Source organism: Capsicum annuum, chromosome 3, assembly GCF_002878395.1.
Source record: "Capsicum annuum cultivar UCD-10X-F1 chromosome 3, UCD10Xv1.1, whole genome shotgun sequence".
NCBI lineage: Eukaryota > Viridiplantae > Streptophyta > Magnoliopsida > Solanales > Solanaceae > Capsicum > Capsicum annuum.
The window spans coordinates 237,627,250-237,648,915 of record NC_061113.1 but is presented as its reverse complement, the minus strand read 5'-3'; the positions used below and the strand labels follow the sequence as shown (position 1 = coordinate 237,648,915).

The window sequence follows — 21,666 nt, the reverse complement described above, 5'->3', positions numbered from 1 at the left end:
AATTTTTATATATAAAAAATTAAAATAGCCAAAAATAAATATAATTAAGATAGTACTAAAACTACGAACTTATTTATTTAAAAAGAAACATATTTTTTAAAATTTAATTATTTTTATAAAAATTTGAAATAAAATAAAATAATATCCTAAAATTAACTTCATTTAGTTATTTATTTTTTAACTAAAAAATTATTAAAAATAAAATAAAAATTAAAATAAGATCGGATCAAATATAAAGTGTCTACAATATCTATGGATATATATATCCTAAGATCAAATATATATATTATATTTGGGGAGAGTCAAAATCACGTGTCTAAAATATCTATGGACGGAAATTGTTTTGATAATATCTACTAAATTCCGTCGTTTTAATGATAAAATGTTTCTATAAGGATCTATATTAAGAGTTTACCCATTGGATTCAATAAAAACTTAGACTGAAATTTATGTTTTTTTTTAAGTTAACTAAATTTTATCAACTTTTAAGTTTTGTAAATTAACCATTATACAATAATAATAATAATAACTTGAAAAAAAAAAAGTATCATAAAAACTGCTATATGTTGTATGGTAGCTTTTTGGTTTTGGTATACTGATAACTTTGATAAAGTAAATTTTCTTTTTAAACAAATAAAATTGCCTTGGTTTTTGGCACCCTGACTATATAAAAACAGGCGTAGGATTGTAGGCGTATATAATATATATTAGATACAAGAGTCTGTTCTAGTATGGAATCAATATATGTTATTTTTTTTTTCTTAATTTATATGATACAGATAAATTTCAGAGAGTCAATCAATTTTTTATACGATCTTTAAATATTTTAAGTTTTTGATGATATACAATACTTTTTATATAATTTTTAAACAATATCATTTGAATTTATGTGTCACTGATGTAATTTAGAAAATCAACCAAATTTTCTATATAATTTTTAGATGTTTGTATGATCTTTAAATATTTTAAGTTGTTAATTATTATATTTATAATATTTTTTAATATAATTTTCAGATAATATATGTCACTCTCTTTGTCTCAATTTATGTGACACGAATAAAATTTAGAGAGTCAATCGAATTCTTTACTTATTGTTTTACACATTTTGAGTTGTTAGTTATTGTGATTTATACTACTTTTTGCTATTTTCAAACAATATGTGTTACTCATATTCCAATTTATGTGATTATGATAGTATATGGAGAATCAATCAAACTTTATATGTCGATAATATTTTAAGTTGTTAATTATTGTGATTTGTGATATTTTTTATGTTATTTTTAAATAATATATGTTACTTCCTCTGTCCCAATTTATGTGACTGATAAAATTTCGAGGGCCTATAAACATTTTTATGTCCTTCAAATATCTTAAATCGTCAATTATTATAATTTATAATAACATTTATGTAATTTTTAAATATATAACAGATAAAAATTAAGACAAATAAATTAAAATGAAGAAAAATAATAATAATATATAAAAGTGGACTTGATCGGCAAGCTGGCAGGACAACATCGAGCTACTTCTCAAGCCACTTATATATATTATTAATAAACACCAATACAAATCATGTAAGAGTTCAAGCAATTAAATTCTTTTTATGAGTTTTTTCTTCATAATTTGAAACTTCTACCAAACTTTTATCTGTATTATCGTGTTTGAGATGAGATAGACTAATCTCGAATGATGAGTGTGATAGGCGCCATCACGATCTCAAGTTTCGACCGTGACATCAAATTTATAAAGAAAATTACAAATGAATTTTTATATTGATAAGTATTTTTAGTTAATAATACTCTATATTTTCTTAAAGAAAGTATTTTTAGTTAATAATACTCTCGATTTTTTAAAGAAAAAAGTTAATTACTATATATGGTTTTATTGATTGACGTGACACACACGTGCAAAACAGGTATACTAAACTAGTGTATATATATATATATATATATAGATAATTTATAAAAATTGTTTCATTACATATAATTTATATTCATGAGGTCCTAGGATCTCAAAAAGCAATTGGGTGTTGTGATTTTTCAAGCAAGTTTAAGGAGCTGTCAGAATTCTTTTGGTGTTTGATCGAGTATCACAATATCATTTTCTTTCTTTATTTGCTTTCGTTTCTTACTTTCTTTGTTCCATTTTTATTTTGGTTCCTAATACGTAGTAGACTCTTTCTTCCCCAACTTAGAATGTTTTTTCCTTTGTTCTACTCCTGTTTTAATGAATAGTTATGGATCCGTTATTATAGTAAGCTTTCGAGGCCTAAAATTTATGTCCGCTTCATACAGGAAAAAGTCTTACTAAGACGTAAATTCTATCATTTTTAGTACGGTCTATTTCTCATTTCAATTATGTCAACATGTACATGTCTCGTAAATCAGATTTTGGAGTCTCACAGTTGTTATAAATATGGATCTGATCATATCCTAACATCAGATATCCATCTAGAAAATAATGTCAAAAAGCGATGTAGAGTTGTTAAATAAAAATAATGTTGGAGATGAAGCTCATAGTGAGCTTCTCGCAGCACAGGCGCACATATGGAACCATGCATTCAGCTACATCAATTCAATGTCACTCAAATGTGCAATTCAGCTTGGAATTCCAGATATTATCCACAACCATGGTCGGGCCATGACGCTCTCTGATTTGGTGAATGCGCTCCCTATCGACGACAAAAACAAAGGACTGGATTGTGTTTATCGTCTCATGCGTATTCTAACTCATGCAGGCTTCTTTATAAAAACCAATAAAGATATTAATGAATTGGATCAAGAAAATATTAGTTATATGCTCACTTCAACTTCACGTCTCCTCCTTAAAGATGAACCTCTGAGCATGATCCCCTATCTACAAGCTCAGTTTGATCCAATCTTAATGGGCCCATGGCATTACCTAAGCCAATGGTTCCAAAATGGCGAATCTAGTACTACATTCGCGATTGCCCATGGCAAGCCCTTCTTTGAATATTTGGAGAAGGAACCAAAGCTTAACCGTGTATTTAATGAATCCATGGCTAGTGATGCCAGATTGGTTATAAGTACAGTGATTGAAAATTGTAAAGGAGTTTTTGAAGGGTTGAAATCATTGGTGGATTTAGGAGGCAGCACTGGAACCGTGGCTAAGTTTATTGCCAATGCATTTCCACAAATAAATTGCACTGTCTTGGATCTGCCGCATGTAGTTGAAGGGTGTGAAGGGAGCAAGAACCTGATCTATGTCGGAGGAGACATGTTTAAGTTCATTCCTCCTGCCGATGTAATTTTACCGGAGGTAATTATTTAATCAATTACACGAATCTCTTTTTAATATCCCTAAGTGTTCTTGTTTAATTGTGTAATAATATGAATGCTTCTACAAATGACAAGCAGTCGATATTACATGATTGGAGCGATGATTATTGCATCAAAATATTGAAGAAATGTAAAGAAGCAATTCCAAGTAAGGAGAATGGAGGAAAGCTAATCGTCATTGAGATAGTGATGGATCACAACCGAGACCACAAGTCATACGAAACTCAACTCTTCCTGGACATGCTTATGATGGTTGGTGTTAATGGAAAAGAAAGAAGTCAACAAGAATGGGCAAAAATCTTCTCTATTGCTGGTTTTAGTGACCACAACATTATTCCTATACTGGGATTAAGATGTGTGATTGAGGTCTACCCTTAATCCACCGTTTTCACAAACGTTCAAATAATACAAGGCTTGGCCAAATTATGTGACATTCCAATGACAGAAGGTTTGGCCATATAGTAGAAGCCAGTATTAGCACTCTTATCTTACGTTACCCTGTTTGTGCGTTATCGGAAGTGTTATCCTTCATTTCTCAATGTTTAATAAAGTAACCTCTTGTATTATATTTCATAATTACTTTATCATATTGTGTTATCACTTTGTTTGAGAAAATATTTCATAACTAACTGCTAGAGGTCAGTTTTTGATGATCGATTTCTGAGCCAGTTTTAGGCCCTTTTCTATGGTAGTGCATTAAACCAAGTCATAAGAAGAGATAATCTTATGCGACATTATGACAAGCAGTGGTAATTTCTGGATTTCAAGTCAATGAGATTCTGACACACATATAATTTAATCCGAGCTAACCACACAAGCTTGTGGAGCACCATAATTACTCTCTCATCCTTAATAAGTGGTTTTAGGTTGGAACTTTGAAAATGAAGCTTTTTGCTAGAAAGTGTTTTACTTTGAAAGGTGGACTTTCCAACATGAATTTAGAAGGGAAAAGGACATGGGCTGGTCATTTTAAAAAAAAAATGGCCCACATTTGAAAAGGTGGACATACTATAGCCAATCGGCTAAACTAATTCCCTTTTTTAGTCATTTGGCCCAATTGGACACTTGCAGTCTCTATACTCAATTGATACACTTTTAGACCACATTGATACACTTTTATATTATATTTATACACTTTTTTTTAAAAAAGAAATTCTATGCAAGTACGTGCAGTCCCTATACCCAATTGATACTCTTTTATACCATATTGATACGCTTTTATACTACGTTGATACACTTGGATACCGCATTGATACACTTTTATACTAGATTGATAAACTTTTATACCACGTTGATACAATATATATACCACATAAATGCACCTTTTACAGAGAAAATTTATGCAACCATATACAATAATTCGTTATTCGTGAATTTGTTAACTTCACCTAAAATTTTGTGAAAATTTGTGCAAGCATATACAAAATTTATTAAACCCTATACCCTTACTGTCCAAACATTCCTTAATTTTTTTGATAAAAAGAGAGATAGTAGAAAAAAATAAGTAAAAATGCCGCTATAGTGTTAACTCCTGAAAAAAGATAGAACAATTATGGGTGTACTTGTATTTTACATTTTTATTTTCGTGATTGCATCTGAAAAAATAAATGGGTGGAAAAGTGGACATTTTCCAAACAAAAATTAACAACATTAAAAGAAAAAAGAAAAAAAAATAGCGAAAAACAAACAAAAAAAAAAGAAGAAAGAGAAATGCAACATTCAGGAGCCATTTTGGTGGAAATGGCTACTATATGGTAATATGAATTCAAGGGTCATTTTTGTGGAAATATTTTGGCCGACAGGCCATTCTCGTCCTTTCCCCAATTTAGAATAGTCTGTTGGGTCATGGCTCTTTTCCCTTCCTATATGGATAAATAAAGTCCAATTTGCACCAATCTACTTTTTTCTATAGGCCCATTACTATGGGACATATATATAGATCTTTTTTAGGTGTTATTCACCATCACAAAAGAGAGTTTTCAGTAGCCAAAGAGAGAAAAGAAAGCTGATTTTCGTCAAAAAATTTCAGCCACAGCTGTCAACTTCAAATTGCGATTTTCACTTCGTTTCTTGTCCGATTGAGCTAATTTTTGGATTGCTTGTTTTAATCATCTGAATCTTTGATTAGGAACTGATGGAGCTTGATTTGATGGCCTGTAGCTCCTGTTCTTCATTCCCGAATAGTAGCTGCATTTTAGTGTTTTTGCTCTTTTATTTCTCTAGTGTTTGGTGATGTGGTTTATGTATTGTTGCTTGTTCTTTGACACTTGTTTGGTGGCCATTTTGGAGAACAATATTGTAACTTTTTGGTGATTATAGTGGAGATTTTGGTCCCATTGTTTTTTACTCTTTACACCGAAGGGTTTTCTATGTAAATTTGGTGTCTCTTGTTCTTCGTTTTATTCTTGCCTAATCGTATCTGTGTGGTGATTTATTTATTTCCATATTATTTTATTTTTCTTGAATTTTCCTGTCTCTTCTTAGTTCAAGTTGAAAGGGAAAGTTTAGATTTGAGAATTCTTCCGCTGCTACCCTGTCGGGCTCCTTAATTGTGCTTTGCCCATTTCCCAACAAAGTGGTATTAGAGCGTTGGTTATTTTTGATAGTTGATTTGAATTATGGATGAAAATATGAGCAAGATGGTGTGTTTGAATGGTAGTAACTATCATACTTGGAAAGGCAAGATGAAAGATCTTCTCTTTGTCAAGAAAATGCATTTACCTGTGTTTGCGTCTACTAAACCTCAATCCACGACAGATGAGGATTGAGAATTTGAGCACTTACAGGTTTGTGGCTATATTAGACAATGAGTTGAAGATAATGTTAGAAACCATATTGTGAATGAGACACATGCAAGAAGTTTGTGGGACAAGCTCAAGACACTTTATGTTTCGAAGACTGGCAATAACAAATTGTTCCTGCTTAAGCAATTGATGCATATCAGGTATAAAGAGGGCAGTCCTATTTCTGATCATATAAATAATTTTCAAGGTGTTCTTGACCAGCTGTCCGGAATGGGTGTAAAGTTCGATGAAGAAATTCAGGAACTTTGGCTTCTTAATACTCTACCTGACTCTTGGGAAACTCTTCGAGTTTCTTTGACTAATTCTACTCCCGATGGTGTTATAACTATGAAATATGTTAAGAGTGGTGTCTTGAATGAAGAGATGAGAAAAAGATCTCAGGCCTCATCTTCTTCATCTTCACACTCTGATGTTTTGGTTACTGAAGAGAGGGGGAGAAACAAGTCCAGAGGTTCGAATGATAGAGATAAAAGTAGAAGCAAGTCAAGGTCCAAATTAAAGAATGTTACATGTAACTATTGCAACAAAAAAGAGCATATCATGAAATATTATTACAAGCATAAGAGAGATATGAGACGACAAAATAACGAAGGCGATAATGAAAATCGTGTTGCGGTTATTGCTAATAATGATCTTATTATTGCTTGCGGTGAGAATGCCCTTAATCTTGTTCGTGATGAGTCTAGCTGGTTTGTGGATTTTGATGCTACTTCTTATGTTAAGTCAAAGAAGGAATTATTTTCTTCTTATACTCTAGGTAATTTTCGGATGTTGAAAATGGGCAATAATGATGAAGTTAAAGTACTTGACATTCGCACTTTTTGTTTGAAAAGTAACAATGGTTCCAAACTAGTTCTGAATAATATCAAACATACTCCAGATGTTCTCCTGAATTTGATTTCTGCAGGAAACCTTGATGCTGAGGGTTATGTTAACACCCTTGGTGCTGGCCAATGGAAGCTTACTAGAGGTTCGATGATTGTGGCTCGAGGTGACAAGTTGTCTAATTTCTACGTATTTCAGGGCTCTATTTCTAGAGGCTTGATAAACTTGGTGGAGAATGATACTTCAACAGAGTTGTGGCATTGAAGGTTAAGTCATATGAGTGTGAAGGGTATTGATAGTTTGGCTAAAAAAAAAAATTACTTTTTGGAGTGAAACAAGCAAAGATAAGGAAGTGTGTTCATTACTTAGCCGATAAACAGAAAAGAGTTTCTTTTCAGAGTCATCCGCCTTCAAGAGAGCTTGATTTGCTAGAGTTGGTGCATTCTGATTTGTGCGGTCCTTTTAAAGTAAGTTCTCATGGTGGTGCACTTTACTTTGTGACTTTTATTGATGATCATTCTCGCAAACTCTGGGTATTTCCTTTAAAGTCCAAGGATCAAGTACTTGATGTGTTCAAAGATTTTCAGTCCTTGGTTGAGAGACAAAAATGAAAGAAATTAAAATGCATCTGCTCAGATAATGGTGGTGAGTATTGGTCCTTTTGATAGATATTGCAGAGAGCAGGGTATTCGGCATCAAAAAACTCCTCCAAAAACTCCTCAGTTGAATGGTTTTAGCAGTGAGGATGAACAAAATTCTAATTGAGAGGGTTAAATATATGCTTTCAGATGCTAAGCTGCCAGATTCTTTTTGGACAGAAGCACTTAATACTGCTACTTATGTTATCAATTTATCTCGTACTGTTACTTTGGATGGTGATGTACATGATAGAGTTTGGTCTAATAAGAATGTTTCTTATGATCATTGTAATACCCCAAATTTTCTTTAAGTCGAGTTTTATTCTTAAGAAAAGTAAGGGCTGACTTTCTAAGTGAGAAGTATTTTAAACCGTGTAGAATTTCCCTAATATCAACTTTTTATCATGTAGAGAATTGAATAAGCTTTCCTTTGATACTAAATTTGCCTAAATCCAGCACTCGGGCGAAGAGTTAGAGCCATTTTAGTAAGACAGTGTACCACCTGGGACTTTGGCGCGTCGCGGAGTTAGCCAAAATGGCAATCGTCAAAATAAAGTGAGCCTCCGCGATTATGGCACGTCGCGCCAAGGTTTAATTGCAGAATTATCAAATTCTAGTAGCTCACCGCGATTCCACCGCATTGCGGTGAAGCTTTTTTTGGCGTTCCAGTTTTGGATTTTAATTCCAAGGACAAAATGGTCATTTTACTACCCCTATATATACCCTTTAACACGAGATTCATCCATATTAAACCCAAATATTGTTGTTTTCTCTCAATTTTCCTCAAGAACAAGAGCTAGGGTTCTAAAAATCAAGACTCCAATCATTAAGATTTCACCATTTATCTTCGGAGGATCAAGTAGTAAGGTATGCAGATGTTGATTCTTGGGTTCCTTCCACCCAAGAAGTTCAAGAATCCCTTTTTAAATTCAAATATTGTGATTTATGAGTTTTTATGATTAATGTGAATCGAAGTTCATGTTCATGTTATTGTTGAGTTATAATTCATGCTTTAGAATACAAGTTGCAAGCTTTGATCTTGATTTGAGTTGAATTGCACTATATCCATGTTAAATCCCTAAAGTTGCATGTTGATTGATGTATTTATGATAATTAGGTGTGGAAATTGTTGAATAACCAAAGCATGCTTCCCATATGTTTAATAAAATGCTTATGTGATGGAATTAGAGCCATTATAACATGCTGACTAGAAATCCCTAATTGTGTGTAAGTTCATGCATGCCACGTGTTTTTGGAAAAGCCTTAGTGAATGAATTGTGACATGTTAGCATGAAATTCCCCAATTATGTGCCCTTCAATGCATGTTAAGTGTTTGTTGTAAGACCTTGTTGAATGGAGTATGAGCCAATAACATGTCTCCCTATACTACCACATGTTTATGAATCCCAAGTATTTGGAGAGATGCTTTAATGATTGTAATGGCGAATGAAAGCCCATGGTCATGATTATTCAAGAATGGTTATGTTTACTATTATGTTATCGAGTCCTGGGGGTATTTATATCCGATAATTTAGCTACAAGTCTAGAGCCCGTGTCAGTTTTCACTATTATCTCAGTCAAGCCACGATCCTTAGAACTCAGTACTCTCAGACAGTTACAGAACTTAAGAAATCTCAGTATCGTTAGCATTCTAGCCTCATTTCAATACTTATCTCAGATCTAGAAGTATTCAAGTGTTCAGTTCAGACCTCAGTAGCATTCAAGTAATCAATTCAGAGCTCAGTATCATTCAGTTAGATAACGAGATTCAGTAGTGTTCCATCAGATAACGGAACCAAGTGAACTCAGCTCAACTCAGTTACTTAGTATGATCAGTAACAAATTCAGCCCAGTCTAAGTTCAGTTAAGAATCATTTCTGAGTCCTTCAGTTGGGAGTAGTAACTAGCACCGAGCGAGTGCAGTGATGACGGCTTCCCAGTTAGAGAGGCAGAGTTGTTAGTAACAGTCCCTGAACTCTAGAACTGTGTAGCCAGCGCAGGATCAGGAGTCACCCATTAGATTAAGGCTTGACTATCATACTGCCTTAGGTTTGACTTCCTGTTTAGGGTCACCCATTAGAGAGGCTTGACCATAGTAGAGGTCTTTACCCGTGGCACGTATTGACACCCTTCCAGCTAGGGTTACAGGTTGTACCCCACCAGTTCAGATTTGGGGCATGTCGGTTAAGTGAGAACTCCCATAATTGCAGTTTCAGTATCAGTCTTCAGAGTAGCACTCAAAAATCAGGACTGAGACAGTCACCCATCTCAGTAAAGAACTTAGATAGTTCCATAGATTTATGGACCACCCATTAGATAGGCCTGGTCTCATATAAAGTTAATCCGTATCAGTACTCATAGATCCAGAGATAACCCGTTAGATAGGCCTGATATCAGATTTAGTTAATTATTCTCATTGTCAGATTCAGAGATCTTCCGCTAGATAGGTATGATCTCAGACATAATCATTTCTTATCATTAATAGTAGATTCAGGGATCATCCGTTAGAGAGGTTTAATCTTAGATTTAGTCAGTCGATAGTAGCAAACTTAGAATTCAGTTATTGCTATGAGTAGATTCCGTTAATCAGCTTTTGTATCATCAATTTCAGAGATCGCTCACTAGATATGACTGATCTCAACTTCAGTACCCAGTTATCAATATCGGAGGATTCAGTTATTCAATACATCAGTATTAGTAGTGAGTTCAAACGTCAGTAAAGCAGTATCTGAGTCTCAGTATTCAGAGTCATGATGACTTTAGTTATGGTTTGTGCATTCATGCATATGTCCTCATTCAGTACTCTCATGATTATTCAGTTAAGTAATTGTTCATGCATAAGCCCTTGTATTTAGCCTTACCTTATCTTGCATACTCTGTACATTCCTACGTACTGACGCATTTGCGCTATGGTGTTTTACTTTACACCATAGGTTCAGAGGCACGAGATCCAGAGCACCCTTAGCAATCCAGACCTAGTCAGCAGCAGTAGACGTAGTAGTGAGTCCTCTTCATTCGAGGATGATCCTTATTTTATTATGGCATTAGACTCAGATTATTTTTAGTAGATGGAGTTAGTTGGAGATATGTACCATCAACTCCATAGTTTAGACAATTATAGGTTTTTTGGACAGATGTATCAGTATTCAGTTTTTAATTTTAAGTATTTTAGATATTTTGAACCTTATGGCAAGTTTTCGCCAGTTTTCTGCATTTATTATATTATATTATATTATATTATATTATATTATATTATATTATATTATATTATGTAGTGCTCAGGCATAGATATCAGCAGAGGGTTAGCTTGAGGTCCCTCGGGGTCATGAACACCGTGTGATATTTCGATTCCAGAAAATCGGGGCATTACAATCATCTTAGAGTCTTTGGGTGTAAAACTTTTGTGCATGTTCCTAAAAATGAAAGATCAAAGTTGGATGTTAAAACTAGACAATGTATCTTCATTGGTTACGTTCAAGATGAATTTGGGTATCGTTTCTATAATCTAGTTGAGAAGAAACTTGTTAGAAGTCGTGACGTTGTATTCTTTGAAGAACAAACAATTGAATATTTTGACAAAGCTGAGAAGGTTGATTCTCAGAGTAATGAGAGTCTAGTTGATGTTAATCCAATTTTTTTAACTACTGCTCCCGAATCAAATCTTCATGATGATGAAAATCAAGTTGATAATAAAGATGATGATCATGTTCAGAATGACCAGCATAATGTTGTTCATGCTCCATTGTAAGTTGATATGGTTGGTCAACAACCAGTTGTTGATGTTCTAGAGAGTTCTCTCGGATGATTTACTAGAGAGAGAATACCTTCATCTCGTTATTCTCCCAATGAGTATGTACTCTTGACTGACGGGGGAGAACCTGAGAGTCTTGATGAGGCCATGGAAAGTGAAGAAAAAGAAAAGTGGTTTGATGTTATGGAAGATGAGATTAAATCTTTGCATGATAATCATACCTTTGATTTGGTTAAGCTGCCTAAAGATACAAAAGTTTTAAAAAATAGATGGGTTTTTCGGAAGAAGCATGAAGATGGTAACCCAATTCCATGGTACAAGGCTAGATTGGTTGTGAAGGAATTTAACTAGAAAAAGAGAGTTGATTTTGATGAGATATTCTCTTCAGTTTTGAAGATGTCATCCATTCGTATGGTTCTAGGCTCAGCTGCAAGTCTAGATTTAGAGGTTGAGCAAATGAATGTTAAAACTTCTTTTCACTATAGTGACTTAGATGAAGAAATTTATATGGAGCAGCCCGAAGGTTTTGAAGTCAAGGAAAAAGATAATTATATTTGCAAATTGAAGAAGAGCTTGTATGGTTTGAAACAAGCTCCTAGGCAATGGTACAGGAAGTTTGGTTCCTTTATGAGTCAGCAGGCCTTCAAGAAGACTACTTCAGACCATTGTAATTTTGTGCAAAAAATTTTTGATGGTGACTTTATTATTGTGTTGCTTTATATTGATGATATGCTTGTTGTTGGTCATAATGCTTGCAGGATTCAAAAGTTGAAGTAAGAGTTAAGTAAGTCTTTTTCTATGAAAGACATAGGACCAACAAGATAGATTCTTGGCATGCAGATTGTCCGTGACAGAAAGGCCAAGAAGTTGTGGTTATCACAATAGAAGTAAATTCAGAAAGTACTTTGAAGGTTCAGCATGGATAAGGCTAAGGTTGTCAGTACACCTTTAGCTATGCATTTCAAATTGAGCACGAAACAGTGTCCTTCCAGTGATGATGAGAAAGAAGATGTGAAGAAAGTTCCTTATGCTTCAGCCGTTGGTAGTTTGATGTATGCAATGGTTTGTACAAGACTGAATATTGCTCATGTTGTTGGTGTTTTTAGTCTTTTTATTTCTAATCAGGAAGAGAACATTGGAATGCTGTGAAGTGGATTATGAGATATCTTTGTGGAACTTCTAGTTTGAGTTTGTGTTTTGGTACAAGGAAGCCCATTCTTTGTGGTTATACTGATTCAGACATGGCTCGTGATGTTGAAACTCGCAAGTTTACTTCAGGTTGTTTGGTTACTTTTGCAGGGGGAGCTGTGTCTTGACAATTCAAGTTGTAAAAATGTGTTTCTCTATCTACTACTGAAGCTGAGCTTATTGCTTCCGTTGAATCTTGTAAAGAATTGCTTTGGATGAAGAGATTCTTGGGGGAACTTGGTGTTGCTCAAGAGAGGTATATGCTTTATTGCGACAGTCAAAGTGCTATATATCTTGGCGAGAATTCTACATTTCATGGTCGGTTCAAACACATTGATGTGAGATACCATTGGATTCGGGACGTGTTGGATTCTAAGTTGCTTGAATTGGAGAAGGTTCATATGGATGATAATGGTTCCGACATGATGACTAAAGTTTTGCCTAGAGGGAATTTTGAAGATTGTTGCATGATGTCAGGATGGCGGTCTCCTCCATATAGTCAGGATGGAGAGAATTGTTGGGTCATGGGTCTTTTCCCTTCCTATGTGGATAAATGAAGTTCAATTTGGACCAACCCACTTTTGCAGATAGGCCCATTATTATGGGACATATATAAAGATCTTTTTAGGTCTTATTCACCATCACAAAAGAGAGTTTTCAACAGCTAAAGAGAGAAAAGAGAGCTGATTTTCGCTAAAAAATTTCAGCCACAGCTGTCAACTTCAAATTGCGATTCCCGCTTCGTTTCTTGTCCAATTGAGCTGATTTTTGGACTGCTTGTTTCTCTCATCTAACAGATCTTGATTTGGTGGCCTGTAGCTCTTGTTCTTCATTCCCAAACAGTAGCTGCATTTTGGTGTTTTCGCTCCTTTATTTCTCTAGTGTTTGGTGTTGTGGTTTATGTAATGTTGCTTGTTGTTTAACACTTTTTTGGTGGCCATTTTGGAGAACAATATTGTAAATCTTTGGTGATTATAGTGGAGATTTTGGTCCCGTGGTTTTTTACTCTTCACACCGAAGGATTTTTTACGTAAATTTGGTGTCTCTTGTTCTTCGTTTTATTCTTGCCTTATCGTATTTGTATGGTGATTTATTTGCTGCCATATTATTTTATTTTTCGTGGATTTGCTTGTCTCCTCTTGGTTCAAGTTGAAAGGGAAAGTTTAGATTTGGGAATTCTTCCGCTGCTATCCTGTCGTGCTCTATGATTGTGCCTTGCCCCTTTCCCAACATAGTCGGCCCCCAAGATGGTGTTGGGTTCAAAATTGATAAGACCAGGGGCGACTCAATATACCCGATGACCTAAAGTGAAACTTCAAAATAAAGCTTTTATATATATATATATATACTCCCCTATTTAAAAAAGAATAACTTACTTTCTTTTTTAGTCTATTTAAAAAAGAAGATCCCTTTCTTTTTTTGACAATACTTTAATTTCAACTTTCCACATGACATGTTTAGGACCATAAAATTAAAAGACATTTTGGTACATTGGACACAACTTTAATTTAATCCACAAGCTTCAAAAGTCTTCTTTATTTTCTTAAACTTTGTGTCAGGTCAAAGTAGGTCATTCTTTTTGAAACGGAGGGAGTATATGTGTGTGTGTGTATATATTTATATATATATATATAGAGAGAGAGAATCTATTTTAGAAGTTCTTGAGATGTAAAATTATGAATAAAATTATTTTATAATGGTTTTCTCAAAATAATTCCTTTTCAATTGATAATATACCTAATTCATTTAATTTCTCTTGAGACATTGTTGATTTTAAGAGTCTGTTTAGATAGGATTAAAATCTGGTCAAATCAACTTTTAATATGTTTTTTTTTTTTTAGCTTTTTTTAGATATTTGGTAAATTAAAAAGTGCTTAAAATTTTTTAAAAATTGATTAAAAAAAGCAAAAAGTGAGAGGCTGGTACCCCCAGTTTTTACTTTTTAGATTAATTTTTTTTATGTTGGACTAAACTATTTATCTTTTTATCCTTTATATTTTTCGCTAATTCCAATAATATCCTAAAATTGTAATCCTTAAATGTATAGCTTTTCTTTCTTTTTCTCTTTTCTGCCTCTCTTCGTCCATTCCCTCCATTTCCACTTCATCTTTATTCTTTGTTTTCAGCGAATCTATCATTACATCGAAGGTTACATATTTTTTTTAACATAACTAAATTATTACATGTTTGCAATATTACAATATAATACTATTTTATATATAAAAAATTCCAAGATCTTTATTTTTTAACGTTTAAAAATAAAAAAGTAACTTATATTTATAAATTGATCTCACATAAGTACTTTACGTCGAAAGTGTAAATAGAAATTATTTTTGAATGATTAGAATTAAAATTTATAAATAATTCACCTTATTTATGGTGTTAACAACTTTAAAGACATTTAAGTCATTTTGACAATAAAAAAGTGCTTATAATCATTTGTTTATCAATCACATCAATAACTTTTTTTTTTCACTTCAAACACTTATCTACTTAATTTATAAGCACTTATTTTAAACTTTTAATCACTTAAGCTAAAAAACTTTTTTTTTAACCATATCCAAACGGGCTCTAAGTAAGATTTTATCAATTTCTTTCAGCTGAAAATTGTTATAGAAACTCCATAGACAATATATGTATTTGAAAATTAATAAAGTCTTTTATCTTATTAAAATATTTGCTACCTTTCTATTTTCCTATCCCACTTTAACATTTTTTTTAAAAAATTTATTAAGCAAAATAATAAAATACAAGGTGTAGTTTACTAAATTACACCTATTTATTAATATTATATATATATATATATATATATATATATATATAGAGAGAGAGAGAGAGAGAGAGAGAGATAGAGATAGAGATAGATAGATAGATAGATAGATAGAGAGAGAGAGAGAGAGAGAGAGAGAGAGAGTCTATTTTAGAAGTTCTTGAGATGTAAAATTATGAATAAAATTATTTTATAATGGTCTTCCCAAAATAATTTCTTTTCAGTTGATAATATACCTAATTCATTTAATTTCTCTTGAGACATTGTTGATTTTAAGTAAGATTTTATTAATTTTAATTTTAGAAATTTCTTTCGGCTGAGGATTGTTATAGAAACTCTATCGGCAATATATGTATTTGAAAAATAATAAAAATATTTATCTTATTAAAATATTTCTTATCTTTCTATTCCCCTATCCCACTTTAACATTTATTTTAATTTTTTTAATATTTATTAAGAAAAATAATATAGTACAAGGTATAGTCTACTAAGTTACACCTATTTATTAATATTTTTTTTTAAAATATTGAGTAGTATTAAAAAAAAAATCTTCTTTAATGTTAAATGTGAAGTTGAAAACAACTGTCAATTTAGTTTTGAATCTTAAAGTGATAATTTTTTGAGCTAAAACAATATTAAAATGAGACAGAAAAATATTAAAAAGTTCTCAACATTTTTTAATGAATTTTTTTTATAGTACTATAAACCTATAATTACTAAAAATAAGGGCCCCAAAATTGGGGGCCTAAAGCGTTGGTTTCAGTTGCTTTATGCTGAAGCCAGCCTTGGATAAGACGTCATGCAGAAGTTTATAATTTGCAAATCATGGAGGTCAAAATTTTCCCGAAAAGAAAAATATATTTAAAAACATATTATTAACATGGTTTGGTCAAAAGATCTACATATGAAAACTAATATTGAAAAATATAAAATCTGTTGAGAGAAATTTTCCCCCTAAACAAGACTCTTTGTTGACTAATCTTTCTCTTTGTTGTCTAATCTTCTATTTATAAAGATACAAAACTATAAGAATAGACCTAATAGGAAAAATATTTTCTCGAAGAAAGAAATATTTTTCCACCAAGAAAGACAACTCTAATTATGGTAGAAAATAAGGTAAAATAGGAAATTGAGGGTAAATCCTAACAAATCTCTCCTTGGTTGAATTTTCTGACAAATCAATTTTAATATTCTTCTGCACATAATCTTTATATATCACTGCTTCTTAGCATGATTAAAAGTGATATGGGTTAAAAATTGGAGTTTTGTGTGTTAAAAATAAAAGCATGAATTATATTATTGGGGCCATGAGTTATAAGTAAATAGGAATAAAAGTGGAGCCTACACAGATTAAAAGTGTAACTCATGCGTTAAAAGTATATACACAAATTGGAAGGATGCCAAGCATAGAAGTTAGTAAGGGTTGAATGTTGGAGCTCATGCGTTAAAGCAAGTATAAGTTAAAAATTGATTTTGATTTTAAAGATGAATAAGCAGCAGGATTATTGAAAATTTATTTGTAATTTTTCTCCACATGTAGTATCTTGACCTTTTTTCTTTTGACAAAAAATCCATTATCGCCGAGTTAATTGCAACTTTGATCTCAACATGTTTTCAATTTGAACCATTAAACTATATGCGCTGATACCACTAGTTGGGTTCGAAATTGATACAACGTCATTAGTAAACTTATAGTTTGTAAATCATGAAGACAATAATTCAAACGAAAAGAAAAATATACTAAAAAAACTATTATTAATATCCAAACGACCTACATATGAAAAACTAATATTAAAAAATATAATACCTATTGAGAAAAATTTTTCCTCAACTTTTTGATAAATAAATTATGGATACTATTGTGTTATGACTTGAGAAGAGAAATTTTCTATTTATACAAGAACAAAACTCTTCCTCTTAAGAAAGAAAAAACTTAACAGGAAGAAATATTTTACAAGGAATTTTTTTTCCACCAATAAAGTTAATTCTAGTAGATTTTTTTTTTTAAGAAAAAGAATTGAGCTAGACAGACGCATGGGTTTTGCTCGTGCGAACTCGAAACAAAAATAAGTCAAGAAATAAACAAAGTGATCAAAATAAATCACCTATTTAATAAGTTACCAAAATAGGCTAAATGTAATAAATTATTACGTTTTATACTTTTTTTAACGGTCAACTAACGGATGTGAACAGTAAAAAACTTTTTGTAAAACATAATTAATTATTACATTTTACAAAAAGTTTTATAAAATGTAATAATTAATTACGTTATATAAATTTTTTTGTAAAACGTAATAATTTCTTACGTTTTAAACATAGATTAAAAAAATAGTGTGTTGTCCCATCATAGTCAAATCAATACAATTTCTGTATAGCGTAATACTCCCTCCGTTACATAATAAATGAATTATTGAATTTTGGCATACATATTAAGAAAAAAGCATTAAAGACATAAATTTAACACAACTTTCCATTTTTATCCCAAAAAAGAAAAATTTGACCTTATAATACCTTTTTAAAAGTTAATTGATTATCAAATCATAAGGGTAAATTTGAAAAAAAATTCAATGATTCACTTATTTTGAAACACCAATAAATACCCAACAATTCACTTATTTTGAAACGGAGGGAGTATATTATTACATTTTACTCCCATCGTTTCATATTAATTGAATCTATGGACTTGACACACCCATTATGAAAAATATTTATTAGGAGTCTATTTTACCAAATTAGTCTTATTAATTATGCTTTAAAAATATAAATTTGAGTTATACAATTTGTTTAGTCATTTGATTTGATGATAAGAATTTTATTGGAAGAACATATTAAAATCTTCTTGATTTCATTAAAAAGATAATTAAATTGAAATAAATATTTTTAAAAAAAGAACCAACTAAAAAAAAACGAAAGAGTACAAAAATTTTATGATTTGACTAGAAGTTGATGGGACAATACACCTTTTTTTAAGCAAAGTTGGATTGAGAACACAATTTTTTTGAGAGACTCCGGCTAATGGGACAATAAAGTAAATAAAGTAAGTAAAGGATGTGACGTGTAGGTGGGGTTACTGATATAATTCATAACAAATTATTATGATTTACAATTTTTTTCGTAAAACGTAATAAATTATTATGTTTTACAAAAAAAATTTGTAAAATGTAATAATTTATTACGTTTTACAAAAATTGGATTTGACTATGATGGGACAACATGCTGTTTGTTTTTATCCATGTGTAAAACGTAATTAATTATTACGTTTTATAATTTTTTTTGTAAAACGTAATAATTTATTACGTTTTTCAAAAAGTTTTTTAGTGTTCACCCTGATCAGTTGATCGTTAATAAAAAAATATAAAACATAATAATTTATTATGTTTAACTTATTTTAATAATTTATTAAATAAGTGACCTATTTTGATCACTTTATTTATTTCTTGACTTATTTTGATTCCAAATTCTGCTCGTGCTACGTCTAGTTCGCCACTGATCGAAGTACCAAGATAGTACAAAATTAGTTATGCCAACATTTTAGGCTACGGAATTTAGTTATGCCAATCTTTTCTAATAATTCGCCACTGATTGCAATTTCCAGGTACCAAGATAGTACTACAAAATTTAGTTATGCCAACTTTTTAGGCTACGGAATTTAGTTATGCCAATCTTTTCTAATATTCCATCCGTTTCGAAATAAATGAATTGTTAAATTTTGACATACAAATTAAGAAAAAAGCATAAAAACATAAATTTAACATAAATTTTCATTTTTACCCTTGAAGTCTCTTTTACCCCCCCCAAAAAAAAAGTTACAGTCTCTTTTGCTTGTCAAATCATAAGGGTAATTTTGAAAAAAAAATTAACGATTCACTCATTTTGAAACACCAATAAATATCCCAATAATTCATTTATTTCGAAACGGATGGAGTGCAATTTTCATAGCATTCTGGAAATTATCTTACACACGTGCATTTTATATATCTAAGTCATTATCTTACGTATACTCGGTGAAAATGCTGTAGTTTGTTATGCGGACAAAGTTATTCCAGGATTATATTTTTAAAATTATAATCCCAAGACTAACTTTTTCCACTTTTGAGGTGGCATAAGTAGGGGTAGATCTATTAAGGCCCATTAGGATGCCATGCCACTTTCAAACTTCGATAGAAATTTTCTCTCTCTGTATATATAGGTATACATATAAACTGATATATTCAAATAATAAACGTGCCACCCAAAAAATAAAAGTATCATCTAGTGCAAGTGGTAAAACGCCACCTTTATGGCCCAAAGGTTGCGGGTTTGACCTCAGTTGGCAGCTAATTTTTTTTAAAATAATTAATTTTAATCAAGAATGAATTGTTGATTAAAGCAGCATAAGTTTTACTAATATATTATATATGTTGAAAGTTGACTTAATATGTATAATTAATTATTATTTCACAAGTTGTCACAAAAATCCTATCCCTCCAAATTTCCAAATCGATCGACTTCTGCTTTCTCCTTCTTTCCTAGCTGCAGCTGTCGCCCGTCGGATTCTTTGTTGTGTCGGTAAAGGCTCACGGCCTCAGCATCAGAGCATCCGTTGCTAAGACGAATAATCTAGTTGATTTAATAGATAAGTTTACTCAGTACCCGAAGAGTCCAAATCCTAAATCCAACTCTCGGGATAAGACAACACCTAGTTTAAGATACAAATTTATTCTGGGATTAATTATAATCATTTTGAGTACAGTATTTGTCATAGCAATTATGCCACTATTTACATGTCTCGTAAATCAGATTTTGGAGTCTCGCTCTTGTTATAAATATGGATCTGATCATATCCCAATATCAGGTATCCATCTAGTAAATAATGTCAAAAAGAGATATAGAGTTGTTAAATAAAAATAATGTTGGAGATGAAACTCATACTGAGCTTCTCGTAGCACAGGCACACATATGGAACCATGCATTCAGCTACATCAATTCAATGTCACTCAAATGTGCAATTCAGCTTGGAATTCCAGATATCATCCACAACCATGGCCGGGCCATGACGCTTTCTGATTTGGTGAATGCGCTCCCTATCGATGACAAAAGCAAAGGTTTGGATTGTGTTTATCGTCTCATGCGTATTCTAACTCATGCAGGCTTCTTTATAAAAACCAATAAAGATACTAATGAATTGGATCGAGAGAATATTATTTATGTGCTCACATCAACTTCATGTCTCCTCCTTAAAGATGAACCTTTGAGCGTGATCCCTTATCTACAAGCACAGTTTGATCCAATTTTAATGGGCCATGGCATTATCTCAGCCAATGGTTCCAAGATGGCGAATCTAGTACTATATTCGCGGTTGCCCATGGCAAACCCTTCTTTGAATATATGAAGAAAGAACCAAAGCTTAATCGTGTATTTAATGAATCCATGGCTAGTGATGCCAGATTGGTTATAAGTACAGTGATTGAAAATTGTAAAGGAGTTTTTGAAGGGTTGAAATCATTGGTGGATTTAGGAGGCAGCACTGGAACCGTGGCTAAGTTTATTGCCAATGCATTTCCACAAATAAATTGCACTGTCTTGGATCTGCCGCATGTAGTTGAAGGGTGTGAAGGGAGCAAGAACCTGATCTATGTCGGAGGAGACATGTTTAAGTTCATTCCTCCTGCTGATGTAATTTTACTGGAGGTAATTATTTAATCAATTACATGAACTATATATAACATTCGGTCTCTTTTTAATATCCCTAAGTTGTCTCTTGTTTAATTGAGTAATAATATGCATGCTTCTACAAATGACAAGCAGTCGATATTACATGATTGGAGCGATGATTATTGCATCAAAATATTGAAGAAATGTAAAGAAGCAATTCCAAGTAAGGAGAATGGAGGAAGGCTAATCATCATTGACATAGTGATGGATCACAACCGAGACCACAATTCATACGAAACTCAACTCTTCATGGACATGCTTATGATGGTTGGTGTTAATGGAAAAGAAAGAAGTGAACAAGAATGGGCAAAACTCTTCTCTAATGCTGGTTTTAGTGATTACAACATTATTCCTGTACTGGAATTAAGATCTGTGATTGAAGTTTACCCTTAATCCACCATTGCCACAAAATTTCAAATAATACAAGGCTTGGCCAAATTATGTAACATTCCAACGACAGAAGGTTTGGCCATAGTAGAAGCCAGTAGTACTCTTATCTTACGTTCCCCTATTTGTGTGATATTGGAAATGTTATCCTTCATTTCTATCCGTTTAATAAAGGAACCTCTTGTATTATATTTCATAATTACTTTATCATATCGTGTTATCACTTTGTTTGAGAAAATATTGTTAATTTGTATGTATTCGAGTACAAGAATCTGTAACTTAACACAATTACTTTAACACTAGTTCGAGT

At 32.1% G+C, this 21,666-nt stretch overlaps 1 protein-coding gene and 1 pseudogene across 1 annotated transcript; both read left to right on the top strand.

The window, feature by feature from the left end:
- Positions 1-2,011: 2,011 nt before the first annotated feature.
- LOC107862872 (trans-resveratrol di-O-methyltransferase) lies at positions 2,012-3,865 on the top strand. The gene is made up of 2 exons (XM_016708574.2): positions 2,012-3,279; positions 3,378-3,865. The coding sequence occupies exons 1-2, from the start codon at positions 2,461-2,463 to the stop codon at positions 3,675-3,677; spliced, it is 1,119 nt and encodes a 372-aa protein (XP_016564060.2). The 5' UTR covers positions 2,012-2,460; the 3' UTR covers positions 3,678-3,865.
- A 16,262-nt stretch (positions 3,866-20,127) lies between these two features.
- Positions 20,128-21,392, top strand: LOC107864981 (annotated as a pseudogene).
- The last annotated feature ends 274 nt before the right edge of the window (positions 21,393-21,666 follow it).